At 46.3% G+C, this 24,086-nt stretch overlaps 1 protein-coding gene across 3 annotated transcripts in view; it reads left to right on the forward strand.

Annotated features, from left to right (window-relative positions):
* LOC148435701 (arfaptin-2-like) overlaps positions 1 to 23,185 on the forward strand; it is a 40,514-nt gene extending 17,329 nt beyond the window's left edge. For all 3 annotated transcript variants that reach the window (XM_088465628.1, XM_088465627.1, XM_088465629.1), the window contains exons 2-4: positions 8,552 to 8,657; positions 19,608 to 19,716; positions 23,085 to 23,185. In XM_088465628.1, the coding sequence (XP_088321754.1) occupies positions 8,559 to 8,657; positions 19,608 to 19,716; positions 23,085 to 23,173 (297 nt within the window). In that variant the 5' untranslated portion in view covers positions 8,552 to 8,558 and the 3' untranslated portion in view covers positions 23,174 to 23,185. The remainder of the gene's footprint in view (positions 1 to 8,551; positions 8,658 to 19,607; positions 19,717 to 23,084) is intronic.
* The last annotated feature ends 901 nt before the right edge of the window (positions 23,186 to 24,086 follow it).

A 24,086-nucleotide genomic window follows, 5' to 3' on the forward strand; every position in this document is an offset into this window, starting at 1 on the left:
GAAATGTCCCACGTTCTCACATGGACCAAACACCATCTCCCAGCCATCTCCACGGTGTTCATCCCTGGAGTTCTCAATTGGTAAGCAGATTTCCTCAGCCGTCACGAGGTACATCCAGAAGTCTTTCAGCTCCTGGTGGGCAAATGGGGTCTTCTGGATGTGGATCTCATGGCCTCAAGACACAACAACAAATTTCCAGTATATGGAATCAGGACAAGGGACCCATCGCAGCCTCGGTGGACGCATTGTCAGTGAAATTGACCTTCTATTTGGCATACCTATTTGCCCCAATATCCCTGCTTCCTCGAGTTCTTCGGAAGTTCAAGCTGGAAGTGGGCACAGTCCTGTTGATAGCTCCAGCTTGGCCCAGACGGCATTGGTACTTCAATCTTCAGAGTCTTTCCATAGACGTTCCTTTTCAACTTCCTCTCCGGGTAGACCTGTTGTCTCGGGGTCCATGTCTACATCCGGACTTGGCCCGTCTGTCTTTAACGGATTCGCTCTTGAGACATCCCTCCTAACGGCTAAGGGATTTTCCTGCTCTGTGGTCTAGTCCATGCTCAGGGCCAGTAAGCCAGCTTCAGCCAGGGTTTACCACCGATTTTATGGCATACATATTTCCAGTGGTGTGCTCCAAGAAACTATGACCCCTAAGTTTTTAAGGTATCTAGAATTTTTGCCTTTCTTCAGGCTGGATTGATCTAGGCCTCCGCCTAGCATCTTTGAAAGTGCACGTCTCTGCTCTGTCCATCTGGTTCCAACGCAGACTGGCTCCTCTACCAGATGTTCACACCTTCCTGCAAGGTGTTCTCCGTATACAGCCTATGTCCCTCCTGTGGTTCCATGGGATTTGGCAGTGGTGCGCCAAGCAATTCAAGAACCTCCATTTGAACTCCTGGAATCAGTGGATGTCAAGTGGCTCACTGCGAAGACTTTTTCTTCTGGATATCGCATCTATCCGTAGGGTATCGGATTTAGCGGCGCTTTCATGTCGCTCCTCCTTTTTAATCTTTTTAATCTTTCATCAGGACAAGACAGTTCTAAGAACAAGCCCAGGCTTCCTTCCTAAGGTGGTCTCTCGTTTCCACCTAAACGACAAATTGTGATTCCGGCCTTTCAATCACCAGACCACTCGGCAGGTGAGGCCTCTTGGATGTGGTTCATGATCTAAAGATTTACGTGACCATACTACTTCCATCGGAAATTGGACTCCCTCTTCGCCCTATATGGATTCCACAAGAAGGGATGGCCAGCTAACAAAAAGGTAGCCAGATGGCTTCGCATGACTATCTCATAGGCTTACACGCAGACTGACCTTCCTGTGCCGGCTACAGTATCTGTTCATTCTGCTCGCTCTGTGGGTCCCTCGTGGGCAGCCCTGTGTGGCACCTCAGCTGAACAGCTATCCTGGTCGTCTGTACACACCTTTCTTAGGTTTCATGCCTTTGATACATTTGCCTCTCAGGAGAACCCTACACCCGAAGGAAGCATCCTATCGGCTCAGGAGCGTTCTTGCCCTTGAGCAACTGCTTTGGGACATCCCCATTGTCTCCCTGTAGAGCCCTAAGGACCATGAAGAAGAGAAGGAAAGTAAAACTTACCCTTGTTAACTCTCTTTCTTCAAAGTCCACAGGGCACCTGCCCTGACGTGCCTGGTATCTATGAGTTTCTTATATTGGTCACTTGTTTCCTTGTCTGTGTGAGAGGTTGATTCCTCAGTGTACCAGTCTTCCTTCTCTCCTATCCTGCTCCTGCATTGGGCTTCTTAACAAAACTGAGTTGCCCTCAGATTCTGGGTGGGGTATAGGGGGAAGGACCAGAGCATCCTGGGATTGAAAATCTTTGCTGTTGGTGTCCAGTCCTCCAAGTTCCCACCTACACCACATTGTGTCCCTGTGGACCCTATGGACTACGAAGAAAGAGATAACAAAGGTAAGTTTTACCATAACTCTCCTTTTTCTGACTTCAAGATCAGGCAGACGATCAACTGGTCCTATTCAGGGGAAGAAACATCATTCGGTGACCCACTGCTGCTCTCAGCATCTTCTGGTTCACCAACCATGCTAGAAAAAGGGAACATTTCAGACTCTGAATACCCTCCCCACTGCTACTATATCAGTAACCTTCTCAAATGTGTCGGGGTTATTTTACTTCTGTAACAAAAAGGCTTTCCCACAACAGAAGTGAGCAAAGTCTCTCCCCAATATTGCATCATACATCAAGCCAGGAACCAAACCCACAGAGACTACAGCGGAACCACACTGCGTTTCTGTGTTCACTTCCGCAGTAGCCTAATACTGAGTATCCCCATGTATGCAGGTCACACCAACAGTTTTTCCCTTACGATTTAAGGGGTTCACCACTTCAGCTTTCATAAGAGTTACCAGGCTACCAGAATCTAACAGAGCCTCTACCCTGTTTATTTCTATAGTGACTATACACATTTGCTTATCTGTCTCAGCCTGTCGGTCAGCCGTACAGGCAGGCTGTGCAAAGAAAGACACTCTGCGATTGACATAAGCAGTATCACATTGCATAGGGTCAGAGGTGAGTGAACAATTAGTAGCAATATGGCCCAAACCACCACATCGAAAACATTGTATCAGATTATTATCAAGCTTTTTACGGGGTAGGAACCTCCTGGTCCTAATGCCCTACTTCCAGGTTCAAACCCACAGTCTTAGGTTCATTCCACCTCCCAGCACCCTTCTCCCCTGGAACAGTTTTTCCAGTGGTCACGGGAGATCGCTGTTACGGAACTATGGCTCGTGGGGTACTTTTAATAGTTCCTCAGCCGCCACATATCTCTCCACCATTTCAACCAATTGGTCTGCTGTTTTAGGGTCTGCATGGCTCACCCACTTGCACTGAGTTGTAGATAGAGACAGCATGGAATCGATCGATCTGTGGTCCTGTTAGAGACTTTGGCTGTAGCCATTTTGTGGTCAGATGGATGAGGTCATACATTTGAGAGTGGGGAGGGTTTTCTGTTTGGTATTCCCAGCGGTGGACTCGTTTGGCACGAACAAACACCGTGGGCCAAATGTAATAGGGTGAGAGTTTAGAAAATGTGAGAGAAAACTCAGCCAATGTAATAAAGTCACAGAACAGGGCAAACTCGCATGTTTTTCAGACTCAAAAAACTCTAAAGATTTAAATGAAAATGCAACTTGATCAATGTATTAGTGGGAGTTTTACTGCTAAACTGTTTCTAAACTCTCACCCTATTACATTTGGCCCTTAGACTTCCAATCGAGTTAGGATTTCTTGTTTTTAATTTGTCATAGTCTTTGACATCAGTCAGGCACAAGTCAAAATACTGTAGGCTTCTTACGGTTCTCCAAACAGGAAGGGTGCCACAAGGCTTGCCCACTGATCTTTAGGCCAATTCTCTCTCTGAGCTGTTCTTTAAAATGTAGTAAGATAAGCTTCAACCCTGGGTCATCCTTTGCAGAAAGTGGCTGACCCGTATGGAGAGAGTGTTATTTGGCACATCAGTTGAAGCATCTCCAGACCGGGCTACTAGTTTCTGTATTACTTCTCTTATGGCCATGCAGGTTTCCTCTATGGCCACTTGTTGCTTCTGGGCTGCCTCAAGGCCAATAGTTGTGCCCTGGTGGACTCTTGCTGAGCCCTGGTGGACTCTTGTTGAATTTTGTTAGTTTCCTGCTGAGCCCTGGTAGATTCTTGCTGAGCTGCCGTAGCCTGGAGCAAGGCCTTAACAATGTCCTCCATGTTATCTTTGGGTGTAGGATTAAAGCAGAATCCGGCTTTCCTAAGTATTGTTGACTCCATAACCATGGACTTCACAGCACAAGAGCTGATGTCTAAAACAATAGATTGGTGTCTGTTATTATATATTTCAAATGTAAATTTTTTCCCGTTGCTGCCATTTCCAGTGTGTTGCCTGCATTCTCCACCACTTGTAGTAGGATCGGGGTAGGAGGTCCCTCTCCTGTGGCAGATGGACACCTCCAAGCATACAGCAGCCAGGAAACCGCACACCAGTCCAGGGTTTTTCGTTCCAAAATGGAAATCATAAAAATACATCCTAGCCCATCTGGGCACTAACTGAACAAGCCTGACTGTCTGCTCTCCCCAGGAATGAGACACTGAGCCAAACCCTGACACACCCTTTATTAGCCTCTCACAGCTGCAGGAACTAATTATCCTTCTCTCTGGCTGAAGGCCTGAAAACTCGAAATGGCCCTGTGGATGGAGCCCTCTGTTCTCTCTCACATCCACACCCCCAGGACCCATTATCAAACTCTGATCAAGGACCGTATTCAATTAACAGTGAAAACTGCGTTTTTTTACGCCAAAAATGCAGCGAAAATGGCAAACAGGTGAAAATGGAGAAAAAAATGACTGAAGAAAAGTTTTCTCCATCCCAGACCAGGAGAAAAATGCAAAATCCCTATTTTGGCTAAAAATGGGAGGATTTCTTTCATAACCCTTTGGACACCCCCTAATGATAAATTACCCCAAACATTTTAACGTAAGTTGCGTATTTTGTCGAAAAACTGCCGTGCAAATCTTGGGCAAAAAAAAAAAGTTAAAAATGATAGAAAGCTATTTTTTTTCTACAATATTACTATTCCACGTAAACTGGAGGTACGTTAAAATGGGTGCAAGTATATTTTCATGTCGTAAAAATGCAATTTCAAAAACCGTTAAAAAACCTCCTGCTGCGACCGCGTGTGATGTTTAGAACACTTGACACATCCATGCTGCCCCTCGAAAAATCAAGCCTGATAACTTAAAACCATTTTCAATATGGGTTTTAAAACACATAGGTCAGAAACCTTGGACAAACTTATTTTCCATTTAGCACTTTACCAGTGATTCTATCACACCTCATTCATCTACTATAGCCTCAATACGCCAGGAAGCGTGACTTGCCTGGTGTGAGGGAGCCGCCAGATCCTGTGCTATCATGGTAGTTTTGGGTGTCTTTTTTTTTTTTTTGGTGAAAATGCGTGTAAGTTGAAACGCAATGCGACTAGAATAAGCCAGCATGATATGTGACACCTGTATATCTGTGTGCTCCTGAGTCTGTATATGGGAGACTGCGCTGATTAATGTGATATGTGACACCTGTATAAGGGAGACTGCGCTGAGTAATGTGATATGTGACACCTGTATATCTGTGTGCTCCTGAGTCTGTATATGGGAGACTATGCTGAGTAATGTGATGTGACACCTGTATATCTGTGTGCTCCTGAGTCTGTATATGGGAGACTATGCTGAGTAATGTGATGTGACACCTGTATATCTGTGTGCTCCTGAGTCTGTATATAGGAGACTGCGCTGAGTAATGTGATATGTGACACCTGTATATCTGTGTGCTCCTGAGTCTGTATATGGGAGACTGCGCTGATTAATGTGATATGTGACACCTGTATATGGGAGACTGCGCTGAGTAATGTGATATGTGACACCTGTATATCTGTGTGCTCCTGAGTCTGTATATGGGAGACTATGCTGAGTAATGTGATGTGACACCTGTATATCTGTGTGCTCCTGAGTCTGTATATAGGAGACTGCGCTGAGTAATGTGATATGTGACACCTGTATATCTGTGTGCTCCTGAGTCTGTATATGGAGACTGCGCTGAGTAATGTGATATGTGACACCTGTATAAGGGAGACTGCGCTGAGTAATGTGATATGTGACACCTGTATATCTGTGTGCTCCTGAGTCTGTATATGGAGACTGTGCTGAGTAATGTGATATGTGACACCTGTATATCTGTGTGCTCCTGAGTCTGTATATGGGAGACTGCGCTGAGTAATGTGATATGTGACACCTGTATATCTGTGTGCTCCTGAGTCTGTATATAGGAGACTGTGCTGAGTAATGTGATATGTGACACCTGTATATCTGTGTGCTCCTGAGTCTGTATATGGGAGACTGTGCTGAGTAATGTGATATGTGACACCTGTATATCTGTGTGCTCCTGAGTCTGTATATAGGAGACTGCGCTGAGTAATGTGATAGGTGACACCTGTATATCTGTGTGCTCCTGAGTCTGTATATAGGAGACTGTGCTGAGTAATGTGATATGTGACACCTGTATATCTGTGTGCTCCTGAGTCTGTATATGGAGACTGTGCTGACTAATGTGATATGTGACACCTGTATATCTGTGTGCTCCTGAGTCTGTATATGGAAGACTGCGCTGAGTAATGTGATATGTGACACCTGTATATTTGTGTGCTCCTGAGTCTGTATATGAAGCACAATGTAACTTGGAATAAGAAAAAGCCGTGGCTGATACATTGTAGCACTTTGAGACTAAATGAATACAGGCCTGAGTCTCTGAATCTGTACACAAAGTCTGAATCCGCGTAAAAGTATTGCCGATTGTAACAATTTTCCTAAACGCAATGTAATAGGCAAAAAAGATGTGTCTGAATAGGTGGAGAAAAAAGTGCACTTTAGCGACTTTTAAATATGCTTCCACCCATTTTCAAGTACCCCAAATGTGACAGGAGTACTTATTTTCTCCTAAAAATACTGCTTTATTCCGTTCTTCACCACTTGTGTAAAGACGCTAATTAGAGACAATTGTGCGAACTTAAGTGCCCCAAACTGTTCCATGAGGACTAATCGGGAACTTCTACATTGATCCCCAATGTTCCGCATCTTTCTGGGGAGGTTCACGCTGATTTCCCTGATTCAGACACCACTTTACGTCTGTTCTGACTTCACGTGTCTCCGTTTTCACGTCTTTTGAAATTGAATAGGGCAAATCGCGATTACGCGCACAATAAGTTTCCGTGGCTAAAATACGCAATGTAGGCGAAAAACTCCACCAGGTAAAACTAATTGAATATGGGCCTATATTGGAGGAAAGGAGCTGATGAGTGTTACAGATGACGGGGTATGCTTCAGACCAAGCCTTCTCCATACTTCCATCAGTTTGGCACAGGCTGATCATGGCCATAGAATGCCGTGGTTGGTTTATTATAGGACTGTGGCTTTTCTATTCTAGAGGCTTATAAATGGTTTGCCCCTTGCTGTGACCCCTCTGTATCTACTCTTGTGAAGTCTTCTCTGTATGTTAGACTTGGATAATGATTTGCTGACCTCCTGGGGAGTGGTCTGCACTTGGCTGGATGTTGGGAAGGGGGTTTGTCTTTACCATGGGAAGGATCCTGTGATCATCCACCACTGTTGTCTTCCATAGACGTCCAGGCCTCTGTGTTACCGAGCTCACCAGTGCGTTCTTCTGCTCATGTGGCCTCTCCTAAGGTTCCCGCTATCTCTGATGGTCGGTGTCACTGGCAGTGATACAACAACAACTTCTAAATGCAAATACCACATTTGTCATAAACTCCAGAAAATTTCCTGCTTAATTGATAAAGAGATGACAAAATAACAGCTATATGTAGCCTAGCTAGTGTCACATTACAACTGATGCAGGTCTGGGCATTTCCAAGATTTAACAGTACAGTGACCATTACCTTTTACATACTGTTATCCCATGATTTATGGCACTTCAGTGTATATACAGATACATACATATACATGCATACATACTGTATATACACACATACATATATATATATATATATATATATATACATATACACATGCTTACATACATATACACACATATATATATAATATATACATGCATACAAATATATATATATATATATATATATACATACATACACTCACTTCTTTCCTCCAGATTACACACTGTACACACTATACAGATATATCTGCAGATGGTTTTTGTTCATACACACTGAACAACCATCATCTGTGTCTGCCTGCAGGTCCCGGCTACCAGGGGGCGTGTCGGGAGCGTGTCCCGCCCCCCTCCTTGCGGCTGCCGCTGTGTGTGCACGCCGCCCGTACACACCTGCCGATGGACAGATGTGTCTGCAGACATATCTGTCCATCGGCTGTATGCCGACGTTCACCGACATATCGGGTGTACTCACTGCCCGACGGGTAGCAGATACATTGGCCGATTAATTGATCAGCCAATGTATCTTTCAGTGTGTACTCAGCTTAAGTTTCTATCTGTGGACGGGATTTCCCATAGGCACCGTAGACATGTAATGAGTAGCGGTGTGTGGTCTATGTTGGTGTCACCATTAGTGTAATGAGTAGCTGTGTGGGGTCTATGTTGGTGTCACCATTGGTGTAATGAGCAGCGGTGTGTGGTCTATGTTGGTGTCACCATTAGAGTAATGAGCAGCGGTGTGTGGTCTATGTTTGTGTCACCATTAGTGTAATGAGCAGCGGTGTGTGGTCTATGTTGGTGTCACCATTAGTGTAATGAGCAGCGGTGTGTGGTCTATGTTGGTGTCACCATTAGTGTAATGAGCAGCGGTGTGTGGTCTATGTTGGTGTCACCATTAGTGTAATGAGTAGCGGTGTGTGGTCTATGTTGGTGTCACCATTAGTGTAATGAGTAGCGGTGTGTGGTCTATGTTGGTGTCACCATTAGTGTAATGAGCAGCGGTGTGTGGTCTATGTTGGTGTCACCATTAGTGTAGAATGCTAAAGTCTGACTTTGTCCTCTTTGCAGGGTCACTATGTCTGATGGGATCATGAGTAAAGCCGCCACAATGGAGATTGCCATTAGCAGTAATGGGGTCTCGGGAACCCTGAATGAGGACGAGAGTTTGGAGCAGGTAATTCCCGCCATGACTTCCCGGTCTGCTGTGTATAGTTCTGCTGCCTTCCTGCCACGGGGGCTGATTCTCCCCTCCCTCGATACTCGGCACTATTACATAGTAATTACCTTCTATCCTATAATGAGCCAATCAGAAATAAAATGCTCACCAAGAAGTTCACACCTTGGGCCCCATTCAATTCAGCGCGCTGTTAGGGCGACTAAATGATTTCTTCTCGCTCGTCCTGAGGGTGCGAGGAGAAATCTGACTAAAGTGCCGGCTGGGGGGCTGTTTTCTGGCTTAGCGCGGCGCTAACAGCCGCATGGCCGGCACTTTAGTCAGAGAATGTCGGTTCTCGCCACTAAACGCCCAGGTAAGTTTACGAGAACCAGAATTCTCCGACGTAACCATCGGACTAACAGAGCGCTGAACAGAATCTGCCCCTTAGACTGCGGTAAACCAGCTGTGCGTCCGTTCGGTGGGAGTACCCTGCTGATTCCAGCTGCCTCGGGCACATGTACAGATCACGTCTGTAAGTAACGCACAGTATACTCTGTGCTGGTTTGTGGTGCAATTGCTGCTCGTCTCTCACTGATGAGCTCTTATGATATGGAACCCGCTGTTTTCAGCATGAAGATTTTATTCTACTTTTTTTTTTTTATATTCATATCATTTTATTGGGGTATCAATACAAGAGAAACAGAAAAAAAACAGTGCAGTCCCCAAGGGGGATTAAGGAACAAAAAGTACACAGTAAATATTCGTCATACAAATAGATAAATAACAAGTGTAATGATATACTGATATTGGAATTGAACTTTTCTTTTGTCCCTCTTTTTTCTTTGTAATTCCTTAGGAAAGTAGCACAGAACATAGAAACAAACAATATCAAGAGAAGTGAAAAAAAATATATATATAAAGAGAGAAAAATAAAATAATAATCATAATTGAGTAGAAAAGTAAATAAATAAATACAAATTAAAAATTTGGAAATTATATAGAAGGGAAAATAAAAATAAAATAGAAATAAAAAAATATAAATAAAAATCAGGGAGTGGAGAGGAAGAGAGCCAGCTCGGGGGCATAGAATAAAGAATTTGAGAGGGAGAGAGAGAAAAGAAAAGAAAAAAAAAAAGAGAAAAGAGCAGAGGGCAGATAATTATGATAGACCAGGAGGGGTCACACCCTGGGAACCGTACCAGGGAGACCAGATTGCGTTAAACTTGTCCACTGTGTTGTGCTGGAGGCTCGTGATATATTCCATTTTGGCCACAAACCAGACGCAGTTGAGAGACTGACGAGTAGGAGGAAGTGGTTGTTTCCAAGAGCTAGCAATCTGATACTTGGCGGCACATGAGATGTGTAGGGCCAACTTATTCTCATGGTTGGAAAGTTGACAGATCGGGGCACACAGGAGCAACGAAGCAGCAGTAAGAGGGGAAGCATAAGGAATCATTGACGATATAGTAGATTGGCCCATGGACCAGTAAGGGACAATATATGGACAGGACCACCAAATATGGTAGAAAGAGCCGACTTGTCCACATTGTCTCCAACAAAGGTTAGAAGAATTAGGGTATATTTGGTGAAGACGCTCCGTAACAAGATACCATCGAGTGTACACCTTATAAGAGTTTTCCTTAATGGAGACACTAATTGAGCATTTCGATATATTAAGGCGTATAGCCTCCCAAGTGTCTTCTCCCAGAGAGGTACCCAAGTCTATCTCCCAACAACACTCAGGGTCTCTAGGGGTGGGCTATCCTGATCTAGTATGGAATGATAGATCTGAGAAATGAAGCCCTTTTCCGCAGGTCTATAAATACAAAGGCGTTCCATAGCTGTGGGGTTTCGTAAAGCGTCAAGAGAAGAGAGGGACGAATGGTCAAAGTGGCGAATCTGGAGATACTGGTAGAAACAGGACTACGGCAAAGAATGTATCTCTCGTAACTCTGTAAAAGAATGGGGGGCAAAATTGCCCAGAATGTGATGAAAGCTGGTGATGCCAGCTGCCGACCATATAGAGATCATATTGGGCGAGTGGCCAGGAAGAAAAGAAGGGTGAAACCAGAGAGGTGTCTGAGGCGAGGGGTGAGTAGACACTTGGCGTCGAGAGAGTCCCATACAGATAAAGTAAGAGTAACTGATGGGGCCAACGAGATAGAGAGAGGTCTGAGTTTTCTGAGGAGCCACGGTAGGTTTGAGACTGATGGGGTTTTGGTGAGTGCTGATTCAAGATCAACCCATCGTTTGGTTCCCTTGGGAGAGTGCCAGGAGACTAATTGACTAAGTCTAGAGGCTTGGTAGTATTTGGATAACGAGGGGAGACCTAGGCCGCCAGCTGAAGTGGTCTTGAAAAGGACTGCTCTACATATACGAGGTCTTCTGTAGTTCCAGATAAATTTACCATAACTTGCCTGTAAAGAAGATAGAACGCGGGGAGGGACTGCCACAGGAAGGGTTTGGAAAAGGTAGAGGAGTTTGGGAAGGACATTCATTTTAATCACGACTATACGGCCTGTCCAAGATATAAATAGAGAGCGCCAATGAGAAAGGTCTTATTCTATGGCCCTAAACAGAGGGAGATAGTTTGCCTTGTAGAGACCGTGATAAGATTTTGTCAGGTTGACACCTAGATATTTAATGGATTCCAAGCGCCAGTTAAAATTGAAATTAAGACGGAGGAGCTCTACAGACGACCTCGGAATATGGAGGGGCTAAAGCTTCTGATTTGTCGTTGTTGATTTTATAACCGGAAAATTGTCCATAAAGGGAGATTTCTTGGAACTGATTTGGGAGGAAAATCAAGGGGTTGGTAAGAGTAAGGAGGACATCGTCGGCAAATAGAGAGATTTTATACGAGGAGTCGCCTACTTGAATGCCAGAAATGTCTGGGTTCCCTCGGATCTTACAGGCCAGGGGTTCAATAATTAGAGCGAAAATCAGCGGGGATAGAGGACACCCCTGCCTAGTGCCATTTGAGATGGGGAAGGAGTCAGAAAGAAGACCTCCTGCAAGAACCGAAGTAGATGGGTTATGATAAAGGGCCCTAATGCCTGGAGAAATCTACCATGAAAACCGAAGCCAAGAAGAGTATTAATCATAAAGGGCCAAGAGACCCTATCAAAGGCCTTTTCGGCATCAAGAGCAAGAAGGGGAGAGTGAAGTTTAAAAGAGTTTACATGGTGTATAAGGTCCACTGTACGCCTAGTGTTATCGAGGGCTTGTCGGGAGGGGACGAAACCTACCTGGTCCGGATGAATAAGAGAAGAGAGGATGGGGTTTAGTCTATTTGCCAAAATTTTTGCAAAAAGTTTGAGATCCGTATTTAGAAGGGAAATTGGTCGATAGTTAGTTACCAAATGGGGGTCCTTACCCGGTTTCGGTATAACTGTTATTTTAGCCCTGGTGGTATCAGTGGGAAAAAAAGTTACCTTCAAAAATTTGATTAAAAGAGTTTGTGAGATGGGGGATTAGAGAGCTCTGGAATGTTCTATAGTAAGAATAGGGAGACCGTCCGGACCAGGTGCCTTCGGAGGTTTCTGATGTTTAAGTGCACAGGTAACCTCTTCCTCAGTTATGGGGAGGTTAAGTGATTCAGAGGTGGAAGCATCGATGTGGGGTAGATCACAAGAAGTCAAGTAGTCAGTAATGGAGATGAGGAGGGGGGGTGAGGACGGATCGTGATCCGTAAGGTTATAAAGATAAGAATAATAGTCTTTAAAGATAGAATTGATTTTGGAGGGGCTGTATTGAAGAGATCCAGAATGGTCCTTAAGCGCAGGAATCGCCATAGCAACCTTGCGAGCCTTTAAACGATTGGCAAGAAGAGTGTCCGCCTTATTGCTCTTTTCATAGAATCGCTGATTCAGCCATCTAAGAGATTTTTTCAATTTTTTCAGAAAGAATCGAGTTAAGGGCAGATTTTGCAGTGGTGAGTTGTTTAGAGAGCGTCAGTGGGCGTGCGCTTATGGAGAGACTCCAAGTGGTGAACCTGATCTGTGAGAGATCGGAGAAGATGCTTGTGTTCTTTATTTCTGTGAGAAGCAAAGCTGATGATGTGCCCACGAAGGACAGATTTGTGAGCCTCCCACTCCATGGGAGAACATCCGGAGCCGGAAACATTAAGAGCAAAGTAATCCTTTAAGACACCTGTAATTTTTGTTTGGAAGTGAGGGATTTTAAGAAGGGTCTCATTTAACCGCCAAGTGGGCATGATGACCGGGGTATCTAAAAAATCGAGGGAGGAAGTAACGATAGAGTGATCAGACCAGGAATTAGGAATGATACTCGCATCTGTAAGGTGTTTGGAAATGGGGAGACTACATAAAATAAAATCGATTCTGGAATAAGTACGATGGTGGTTGGAATAGAATGTGTAATCCTTAGAAGAGGGATTGAGGGAGCGCCACGTGTCAAATAGACCAGCCGTTTTCATATGTTTATTTAGAGTTTTAGATATAGGACAAGTGGAAGGGCAGGTCCTAGAATAAGACTTATCCAGGGTCGGATCCAGAACAGAGTTAAAGTCGCCACCAAGAAGCAAGTGGCCAATATGACGTTTTGTACAGTATTTTAAAGGAATTAAAGAAACAATATTGGCCTACATTAGGGGCATATACCGTGGCGATAGTCGCCTCTGTGTGTCCAAGCCTGCCAGTGAGAATAATGTATCGACCATCCGCATCGGTGTATACAGATTCTTGGGAAAAAGATAAGTTATTTTTAATGAGAATGGCCACACCATTATATTTAGACGTACTGGAGGAGTAAAACACGGTGGAGAAGTGTCTGGAGATAAGAGAAGGGTGGTTTGGTGAGCGGAAGTGGGTTTCCTGCAAAAGGACAATGTCGGCTTTTATTGATCGAATAGTGCGAAACAGGTGGGAACGCTTCTGGGGAGTATTGAGGGCGCGGACATTCATTGAAGCTATAGTGAGAGGCATATTGGGTTAGTTTTGGGTCGGCTAGGAAGCAGCAGTGGAATGGAAATAAGGGTCCCAGCTCGCAAGGGAAAATGTAGAGAAAAAATAGAGTGAGGGAAAAAAATAAGAAGGGGGAGAAAGAAAAAGGAGAGAAGAAAGAAAAAAAACAAACAAAAAAAAAAAAACGGACTGAGTACGAAAACCCTATCTACAAAGAAGGAGGACAATGTACTCAAAAGGTTGGACTTAGAAATCCAGAGAGGAGCAGGCTAAAAAAGCCAAATAACCCTCTAATGAAGTAAAACACAACAAAAATAAGAAATAATGTTGACAGTGTCACAATTAGAGAGAGATATAAATCTCCTAAAAGAGAGAAGAAGAAAAGAACAGAGAAGAATTTGTATGGGATCAGAAGCATTCCCCGGGCGCAGAAATGGGCGAGAAGGGGAAAGAAGTAACAGATTGGTAATTACAATCACAAAAAAAGCAAAACTTAGAGAGACATGCAAAAAAAAAAAAGTAAATAAAAATATACAGTAAATAGCATAACGGATCAGTATTAGCTAATAGCTAAATAAAGAGAACAGCTAAAGATATATATATAAAAAAATAGATACAGAACATAATACCGAGTTTTCCAGATATTAGTAACAAATGATAACCATATCTAGGAAGTAAATAAACAGTCTACATCTCAACTATATTACTTAGAAGAGAGACGAGCAAGAAAGGGGAGAGGAAGAGGGTGGGGTAAATACAGAGCGGAAACCAGTAATCAGATCATGGTTGTAAGTTAGTAAAAAAAACAAAACTTAAGTGTGAAGAATAGTAGAGCAGAAACGAGGGACAATTGTTGGTGGGTAAGGCACTCACGAAACGTCGGGGTTCCCTTCCGGGGAGGGGCCCGATTCCTCTAGGTAGTGAAGCAAGTCCTTACATTCACGAAGATCTCGGAAGATAAGGATCTTGCCGTTCAGGTCTACAATAAGCTTAAAGGGGAACCCCCAGCGATATCTGATTCTTCTATCACGAAGAGCCTTGGTTAAGTCCCGAAAGTCTCTTCTCTTGGCAATCGTCAGGGGTGAAAGATCCTGGTAGTATTGGAGCTTGGCTGATTCGAATAGGATGTGTGGTTTACGCTTTGTAGGGTTGAGAACAAGTTCTTTGTCCTTATAACTAAGGAACCTCATAATGACGTCACGAGGAGGGTCGTTGTCCCTGGGTTTCGGCCAAAGAGCGCGGTGAGCCCTTTCAAGTGGTAGTGAGCGTGAGCCAAGGTCAGGGAGTAGGAAAGAGAAAAGTCTATACAGATATGATTCCAGAACATCAGTAGAAACCGATTCTGGGATGTTACGAATGCGGATATTATTCCTATGTTCCCGGTTTTCCAAATCTTCGTTTTTAGAGCGAAGGTCAGAAAGTTCAGTAACGATATGATCCAGGTCTCTGCTAGTTTCATTTAAGGCTTTCTGAAAGTTGTCCTGGCGAGACTCAAGTTTATTGGTTCTTGCAGCCAGAGTTGAAACTTCAGCTTTAATAGAGGCAACTGCTTTGTCGAGTTTGGTTTCAAGAGAGTCCTTAAACTCCATAATGAGGGAGCGAAGAGCTAGAATGTCTTCTTTAGTGGATGGGGTGGGTGAGTGAGAACCATCCTTATCCATGGCAATGAAAGGGGGGAAGGGGGACCCCTTTGAGATGATTTCGTACCTCTCGTGAAGTGTTGTGAAATATCACTTCCCCCTTGTTTAGGAGTCTTGGTAGTAGATTTCTGCATGTGTGGGCCACCAGTGTCAGGGTTGCCGAGAGAAGAAAAAAAATAAAAAGACCCAGAACCAGTAAATATATCAAAAAACAAAAAGAACAGAGAGAAAAAATAAAATATATAGGGGATTAAAGCACCCAGGGGATGGGGGACATGCCCACTTAATGTGTCATTGTATTCAATTAGTCAGGATTGAGGACCTGACAACTAAGAAATATAGAACCGTGAATAAGTTATATAGCCCTATTCAAGTGCAGCCTGTTAGTGGGTAGTAGGAGCTTAGTAGAGAAATACAATGGGTGAAGATATTACAGTGAGAAACCACAAGATGGAGCCTGAGTCTCCAGAGTGGAATCTTATATTCTCATAAAGCTATTACTCCTTATAGGCATAAAAAGAGCCATATACACAACCATAGATATAGATAATAATAAAAATGCCCCCCGACTGCAATATTCAGGGCAAGTAATATAACCATATAGTAAAAGTGCGTGGCCAGGTGAAGTAGGATGGGCTGCAATATGGAGAGAACACCCAGGGGCTAGGGGTGATCCAGCAGGCTAATAACCACTACCTGCACGCAGGGCAGAGAGGACATAAGCCTCTGACAGTGCCTTGGGGGTGAGATGCAGGGAGAACAGCAGACACAGGCCAGCCTACAATCAATAAGCCCCAGGAGCAGACCTCAGCAGGCACACCAGGGTTTAGCACAGCTGGGAGGACCAAGATGGCTGACAGTCCCCAACTCCGGAGGTCAGCTCCAGCAGTGAGAGGATCCAGATCCCGAGACAGAAGGCAAGGTACCTGCGGGGGAGATCGCAGATCTCCAATCAGGACAGTCACACAGAGGAGGGTGGTTAATTAGTGTTGCGCGCTCCAGCGCCGTCACCTCCGCGATCTTCAGGGAGGCTTCCAGACTCGAGGTCCTGGCTTGTGGAAGGGTGGAGGGCCGCAACCCGCGAGGAAGATGGGAGTTCCTCCACCACCACCCGATGCGCGCCCGGTGTAGGATACCTGGAAGACGCTCCTAAAGCCAGATGGCTGTTATGGATGTACAGTAGGGCGAAAAAGAGCTATTCTACGTTTTTATCACCGATTCCTCACTTATATGAAACTGACATATAATAAAATATAGAAAATATATATTCATGAATAAATCTATTGACTCTGGAACATAAGAATCACAATATCAGCAGCTGCGGAGTGTCGGATAGTTGCAGCCCACAGGAGAGGCCTGTACTGTGGTATAATGAGGGGATCATGGCAGAAATGGTAACACGGGGGACATTGGTGCGATTTCTGCAGATATTCCCTCATTGCATACAGGAAGCTCCGGAGGGCACTTAGGCGTAGGGTGATCATGTGACGCGTTTCACGCTAGTCTGGGTTTTTTTCCAAAGGCATCGGGGGACTTGGAGCCCAGGAACTATCTGGCGCTAATCACCTTATTGTACTATAATACATTTTGTTTTTTTCCAGAGCTAATGTCAGGTTTACTGAGGAATTTCATTTTATGATGTATTTTATGTGTGTTTTAATCAGTTTAATGATATTGTCAGTTAAGGGCACTGATTACAGATCCCTTATCCTCTGGCTGTATACTCAGAGAGCACTTCTATCTCTGTGTCTGCTGTCAGTGTCACCCATAGGACAAGCACGGAACATTTTCCCACCTGTAATCCCTACAGTAAGGATGACTCTTCCTGTTTTTGGGTTACACAATGCTGTCTCCTGAGGGGAACAGGTCACTGACTTTTCCTGAAGCATAAAATCTACCATAGTAAAATGTGTCTCTGATTGTCGTTACTTTATCACCTTCTCTTTCCTATCTGTATATTGTCCTGTTATTCCTGCAGTCCCATCCTCCGTATTACCTCCCAGCTTTATCACCTTCTCTTCCCTATCTGTGTATTGTCCTGTTATTCCTGCAGTCCCATCCTCCGTATTACCTCCCAGCTTTATCACCTTCTCTTTCCTATCTGTGTATTGTCCTGTTATTCCCGCAGTCCCATCCTCCGTATTACCTCCCAGCTTTATCACCTTCTCTTTCCTATCTGTATATTGTCCTGTTATTCCTGCAGTCTCCTCCTCCTCCGTATTACCTCCCAGCTTTATCACCTTCTCTTTCCTATCTGTATATTGTCCTGTTATTCCCGCAGTCCCATCCTCCGTATTACCTCCCAGCTTTATCACCTTCTCTTTCCTATCTGTATATTGTCCTGTTATTCCTGCAGTCTCCTCCTCCTCCGTATTACCTCCCAGCTTTATCACCTTCTCTTTCCTATCTGTATATTGTCCTGTTATTCCCGCAGTCCCATCCTCCGTATTACCTCCCAGCTTTATCACCTTCTCTTTCCTATCTGTGTATTGTCCTGTTATTCCTGCAGTCTCCTCCTCCTCCGTATTACCTCCCAGCTTTATCACCTTCTCTTTCCTATCTGTGTATTGTCCTGTTATTCCTGCAGTCTCCTCCTCCGTATTACCTCCCAGCTTTATCACCTTCTCTTTCCTATCTGTATATTGTCCTGTTATTCCTGCAGTCCCATCCTCCGTATTACCTCCCAGCTTTATCACCTTCTCTTCCCTATCTGTGTATTGTCCTGTTATTCCTGCAATCCCATCCTCCGTATTACCTCCCAGCTTTATCACCTTCTCTTTCCTATCTGTATATTGTCCTGTTATTCCTGCAGTCTCCTCCTCCGTATTACCTCCCAGCTTTATCACCTTCTCTTTCCTATCTGTGTATTGTCCTGTTATTCCTGCAGTCTCCTCCTCCGTATTACCTCCCAGCTTTATCACCTTCTCTTTCCTATCTGTATATTGTCCTGTTATTCCTGCAGTCTCCTCCTCTGTATTACCTCCCAGCTTTATCACCTTCTCTTTCCTATCTGTGTATTGTCCTGTTATTCCTGCAGTCTCCTCCTCCGTATTACCTCCCAGCTTTATCACCTTCTCTTTCCTATCTGTATATTGTCCTGTTATTCCTGCAGTCCCATCCTCCGTATTACCTCCCAGCTTTATCACCTTCTCTTCCCTATCTGTGTATTGTCCTGTTATTCCTGCAGTCCCATCCTCCGTATTACCTCCCAGCTTTATCACCTTCTCTTTCCTATCTGTATATTGTCCTGTTATTCCTGCAGTCTCCTCCTCCGTATTACCTCCCAGCTTTATCACCTTCTCTTTCCTATCTGTGTATTGTCCTGTTATTCCTGCAGTCTCCTCCTCCGTATTACCTCCCAGCTTTATCACCTTCTCTTTCCTATCTGTATATTGTCCTGTTATTCCTGCAGTCTCCTCCTCCGTATTACCTCCCAGCTTTATCACCTTCTCTTTCCTATCTGTATATTGTCCTGTTATTCCTGCAGTCTCCTCCTCCGTATTACCTCCCAGCTTTATCACCTTCTCTTTCCTATCTGTGTATTGTCCTGTTATTCCTGCAGTCTCCTCCTCCGTATTACCTCCCAGCTTTGTGCTGTTTCCGGCATGTTATCATCTGACACTTTTTTTACATTTTGATCTGATTTTATATATCAACCTGTTAGTCTACGTGACCCCAGCCCACTAATTCTGGTTGCGTACGCCCCACTGCTTGGCTGCATACCCTCCAGGGTCCGACCTTGTGCTTCCCTCCCCAGTGCCCCTCTCTGTACCCCCCCAGTGCCCCTCTCTGTACCCCCCCAGTGCCCCTCTCTGTACCCCCCCCAGTGCCTGTCTGTGTACCCCCCCCAGTGCCTGTCTGTGTACCCCCCCCAGTGCCTGTCTGTGTACCCCCCCCCAGTGCCTGTCTGTGTACCCCCCCCAGTGCCTGTCTGTGTACCCCCCCCCAGTGCCTGCCTGTGTACCCCCCCCAGTGCCTGCCTGTGTACCCCCCCCAGTGCCTGCCTGTGTACCCCCCCCAGTGCCAGTCTGTGTACCCCCCCAGTGCCAGTCTGTGTACCCCCCCAGTGCCCCTCTCTGTACACCCCCCCAGTGCCAGTCTGTGTACCCCCCCAGTGCCCCTCTCTGTACACCCCCCCAGTGCCCCTGTCTGTGTACCCCCCCAGTGCCTGTCTGTGTACCCCCCCAGTGCCTGTCTGTGTACCCCCCCCAGTGCCTGTCTGTGTACCCCCCCCAGTGCCTGTGTACCCCCCCCAGTGCCTGTCTGTGTACCCCCCCCAGTGCCTGTCTGTGTACCCCCCCCAGTGCCTGTCTGTGTACCCCCCCCAGTGCCTGTCTGTGTACCCCCCCTAGTGCCCCCTGTCACTTGTTCGCTCATCACACCTGTTGGATGTTTCCCTCCAGGATCTGCAGCAAGTCATGGTATCCGGTCCCAACCTAAATGAGACAAGTATCGTATCTGGCGGATATGGTGGAACCACGGATGGGATCATTCCCACAAACAGCTTAAAAGGTAACGTGATACTATAGGTGTCCTGTATGTGCAGTAACCAGCATCCTGCGATCTTATATTCCTGCTAATGTGTGCGATTCATAATGGTCATCTTATTATACCAGGTGTATGTACTAAGGGAGTGATAGTGTGATGCCGGTCTTATGTACACAGCTGTGCCCACTTACTGCATGGTCTCAGGACAGTGACAGCAATGCCCGCTTACTGCATGGTCTCAGGCCAGTGACAGCAATGCCCACTTACTACATGGTCTCAGGCCAGTGACAGCAATGCCCGCTTACTGCATGGTCTCAGGCCAGTGACGGCAATGCCCGCTTACTACACGGTCTCAGGACAGTGACAGCAATGCCCGCTTACTACATGGTCTCAGGACAGTGACAGCAATGCCCGCTTACTGCATGGTCTCAGGACAGTGACGGCAATGCCCGCTTGCTACTGTACCATTCATTATTTTTCTTTCCTCCAGTTCTCTTATTGTGGAGGAGATGTATTGAACCTTCTAAAGAGTGAAGAAGTTGCCCATAGCAACCAGTCAGCTTCTACCTATCATTATATAGAATGTACTGGATAGATCTTGACGAGAATCTGATTGCTTAGGGCAACGTCTTCACTCTTTAGATGGCCTGATAAATCTCTCCCTATGTCTTAGAATAAGCCTGTCCGACTCTCTTGGCATGGAACGTCCATGGCACGCACACTACCCGCTGCTACAGTCGCCACCGTCATGCCCACAAACTCGTGTAGTTCCTTGTAAGATTAGGCGCATTCCAAGTCATGTGATGTGACAAATGGCGCTTGCTCTGCCTTTAGAGAAATGTAAATGACCCAACGCATTTGGGACTGTGGTCAGCTTTGTGGGATGCCCCTGAAAATGGCGGCAACAGTAAATGGGTCAGTACGGCATTCGGCGGTTACCCCGATGGCGTCGGACCCTTAATTTATTTTCCAGCCTCTTTTTTCCACGCTCAGTTTAGCATCACTTATGTTCAATATTATTTGTGGGTGATCGGATATTGGGATTCGGCCGCGTGTCCAAACAAATGGCCAAGCTGCAGCGCCTTCGTCTTCCATGGTGTCATATCTATTTATATGTAAGCAGAATAGCGATCGGGAAGACGAGACTGGGGAATGACAGGTGACGGGATGACACTGGGGGCGAGATGGGACTGAGGTGGGCTCCAGCGGCTGAGGGATGCAGATTACAGGAGTCAGGGCGTGAGGCCTAGCTTCCCTCATGGAGGTCGGGCAGAAGACGCCTGCTGCCCCCAGTGGTGGTGTCAGATGAGTTTTGGGCACCGTCCACGTGACTATGTTCAGCACAGGCGTGTGCGTGTAACCTGATAACAGAGAGCACAGGATCGCTGTCAGACCTCTGCCCTTCATAGCTTATGTTGATGGAAAGGAAGATCGTTGTGTCTTCTGAGCGTCTTACAATGATGGACAAGGTGGCGTTTTGTGTTTTCTGACCCTATGGTCCCCCGAGTGCATGATCTAAGGCAGGAGCAGCCAACCCTGGTCCTCAAGAGCTACCAACAGGGCATGTTTTCCAAGTCTCCTCACTGAATCACAAGTGAAATAATTAGCTCCACCTGTTGATCTTTTCAAATGTGTCAGTGAGTAATGATTACACCTGTGCTCCTGCTGGGTGACCTGGGAAATGTCAGTGAGTAATGATTACACCTGTGCACCTGCTGGGTGACCTGGGAAATGTGTCAGTGAGTAATGATTACACCTGTGCTCCTGCTGGGTGACCTGGGAAATGTCAGTGAGTAATGATTACACCTGTACACCTGCTGGGTGACCTGGGAAATGTGTCAGTGAGTAATGATTGCACCTGTGCTCCAGCTGGGTGACCTGGGAAATGTGTCAGTGAGTAATGACTACACCTGTGCTGCTGCTGGGTGACCTGGGAAATGTGTCAGTGAGTAATGAGTACACCTGTGCTCCTGCTGGGTGACCTGGGAAATGTGTCAGTGAGTAATGAGTACACCTGTGCTCCTGCTGGGTGACCTGGGAAATGTGTCAGTGAGTAATGATTACACCTGTGCTCCTGCTGGGTGACCTGGGAAATGTGTCAGTGAGTAATGACTACACCTGTGCTGCTGCTGGGTGACCTGGGAAATGTGTCAGTGAGTAATGATTACACCTGTGCAGCTGCTGGGTGACCTGGGAAATGTGTCAGTGAGTAATGATTACACCTGTGCTCCTGCTGGGTGACCTGGGAAATGTGTCAGTGAGTAATGATTACACCTGTGCAGCTGCTGGGTGACCTGGGAAATGTGTCAGTGAGTAATGATTACACCTGTGCTCCTGCTGGGTGACCTGGGAAATGTGTCAGTGAGTAATGATTACACCTGTGCACCTGCTGGGTGACCTGGGAAATGTGTCAGTGAGTAATGATTACACCTGTGCACCTGCTGGGTGACCTGGGAAATGTGTCAGTGAGGAATGATTACACCTGTGCACCTGCTGGGTGACCTGGGAAATGTGTCAGTGAGGAATGATTACACCTGTGCACCTGCTGGGTGACCTGGGAAATGTGTCAGTGAGGAATGATTACACCTGTGCTCCTGCTGGGTGACCTGGGAAATGTGTCAGTGAGTAATGATTACACCTGTGCACCTGCTGGGTGACCTGGGAAATGTGTCAGTGAGTAATGATTACACCTGTGCTCCTGCTGGGTGACCTGGGAAATGTCAGTGAGTAATGATTACACCTGTGCACCTGCTGGGTGACCTGGGAAATGTGTCAGTGAGTAATGAATACACCTGTGCTCCTGCTGGGTGACCTGGGAAATGTGTCACTGAGTAATGATTACACCTGTGCACCTGCTGGGTGACCTGGGAAATGTGTCAGTGAGTAATGATTACACCTGTGCTCCTGCTGGGTGACCTGGGAAATGTGTCAGTGAGTAATGATTACACCTGTGCTCCTGCTGGGTGACCTGGGAAATGTGTCAGTGAGTAATGATTACACCTGTGCTCCTGCTGGGTGACCTGGGAAATGTGTCAGTGAGTAATGATTACACCTGTGCTCCTGCTGGGTGACCTGGGAAATGTGTCAGTGAGTAATGATTACACCTGTGCACCTGCTGGGTGACCTGGGAAATGTGTCACTGAGTAATGGATACACCTGTTTACCAGCTTGGTGATCTGGAAAATGTGACCTGTTAGTAGCTCTGAGGACCGAGGTTGGCTACCCCTGATCTAAGGTTCAGGTCCCCATGTGAAGAAATGTTGTTGGCTTGGGAAAGGTGTTTGATGATGTTCAGGCCGGTAAAGTGACGGAGGGTCCAGTACACGTTACATATATTAATGTATACTCCGTCACTGCCGGCTCACAGTTTTGCTGTCTGTGGTTTTGTTTAGGGCCTGCGGTGCAGATAAATCCCAACTACCTTGGATTGCGGTTCCTGAATGCAGAGGGACAAGGTCTTCATGTTCTCCTTTGTGTATAATAACCCCCCTGGCATGTCTCTTACATCGGTGTATTGGGAATCTTCTGCACTCTTCCTATTTGTCTTTTACTTATGTTGTTGGCCAATATTAACCCTTTCAATCTGGTGGTATTAATCACTTTCTTCTGATTGCTGGTATGAAGTACGTGTAGGGATGCCCTGAGTCCAGCACTGGCTTTGGGATTTGGCCTCATGGAGTGTCTTCAGTAAGATTCAGACTCAGCATAGCCTACAGGACTGTATGACGACTACTCCGGGAGCTGAAGTTACAGCTTAATCATCTTACTCCACTGTAATAAGCAAATGAGAGATTGGGTTACATTCAGGGTTTGGCCAAATCCTGCAGTCTGGACATGGTGCATCCCTGCCGGTGCGCGATCCTGCCCTCTGATCTGGGGGTGCGCGTGATCCTGCCCTCTGATCTGGGGGTGCGCGTGATCCTGCCCTCTGATCTGGGGGTGCGCGTGATCCTGCCCTCTGATCTGGGGGTGCGCGTGATCCTGCCCTCTGATCTGGGGGTGCGCGTGATCCTGCCCTCTGATCTGGGGGTGCGCGTGATCCTGCCCTCTGATCTGGGGGTGCGCGTGATCCTGCCCTCTGATCTGGGGGTGCGCGTGATCCTGCCCTCTGATCTGGGGGTGCGCGTGATCCTGCCCTCTGATCTGGGGGTGCGCGTGATCCTGCCCTCTGATCTGGGGTGTGCGTGATCCTGCCCTCTGATCTGGGGGTGCGCGATCCTGCCCTCTGATCTGGGGGTGCGCGATCCTGCCCTCTGATCTGGGGTGTGCGCGATCCTGCCCTCTGATCTGGGGTGTGCGCGATCCTGCCCTCTGATCTGGGGGTGCGCGATCCTGCCCTCTGATCTGGGGTGTGCGTGATCCTGCCCTCTGGGCTTTGGTTTGCTTTCTATGCT

The sequence above is a fragment of the Taudactylus pleione genome, unplaced genomic scaffold, assembly GCF_031769625.1.
Source record: "Taudactylus pleione unplaced genomic scaffold, aTauple2 ptg002055l, whole genome shotgun sequence".
NCBI lineage: Eukaryota > Metazoa > Chordata > Amphibia > Anura > Myobatrachidae > Taudactylus > Taudactylus pleione.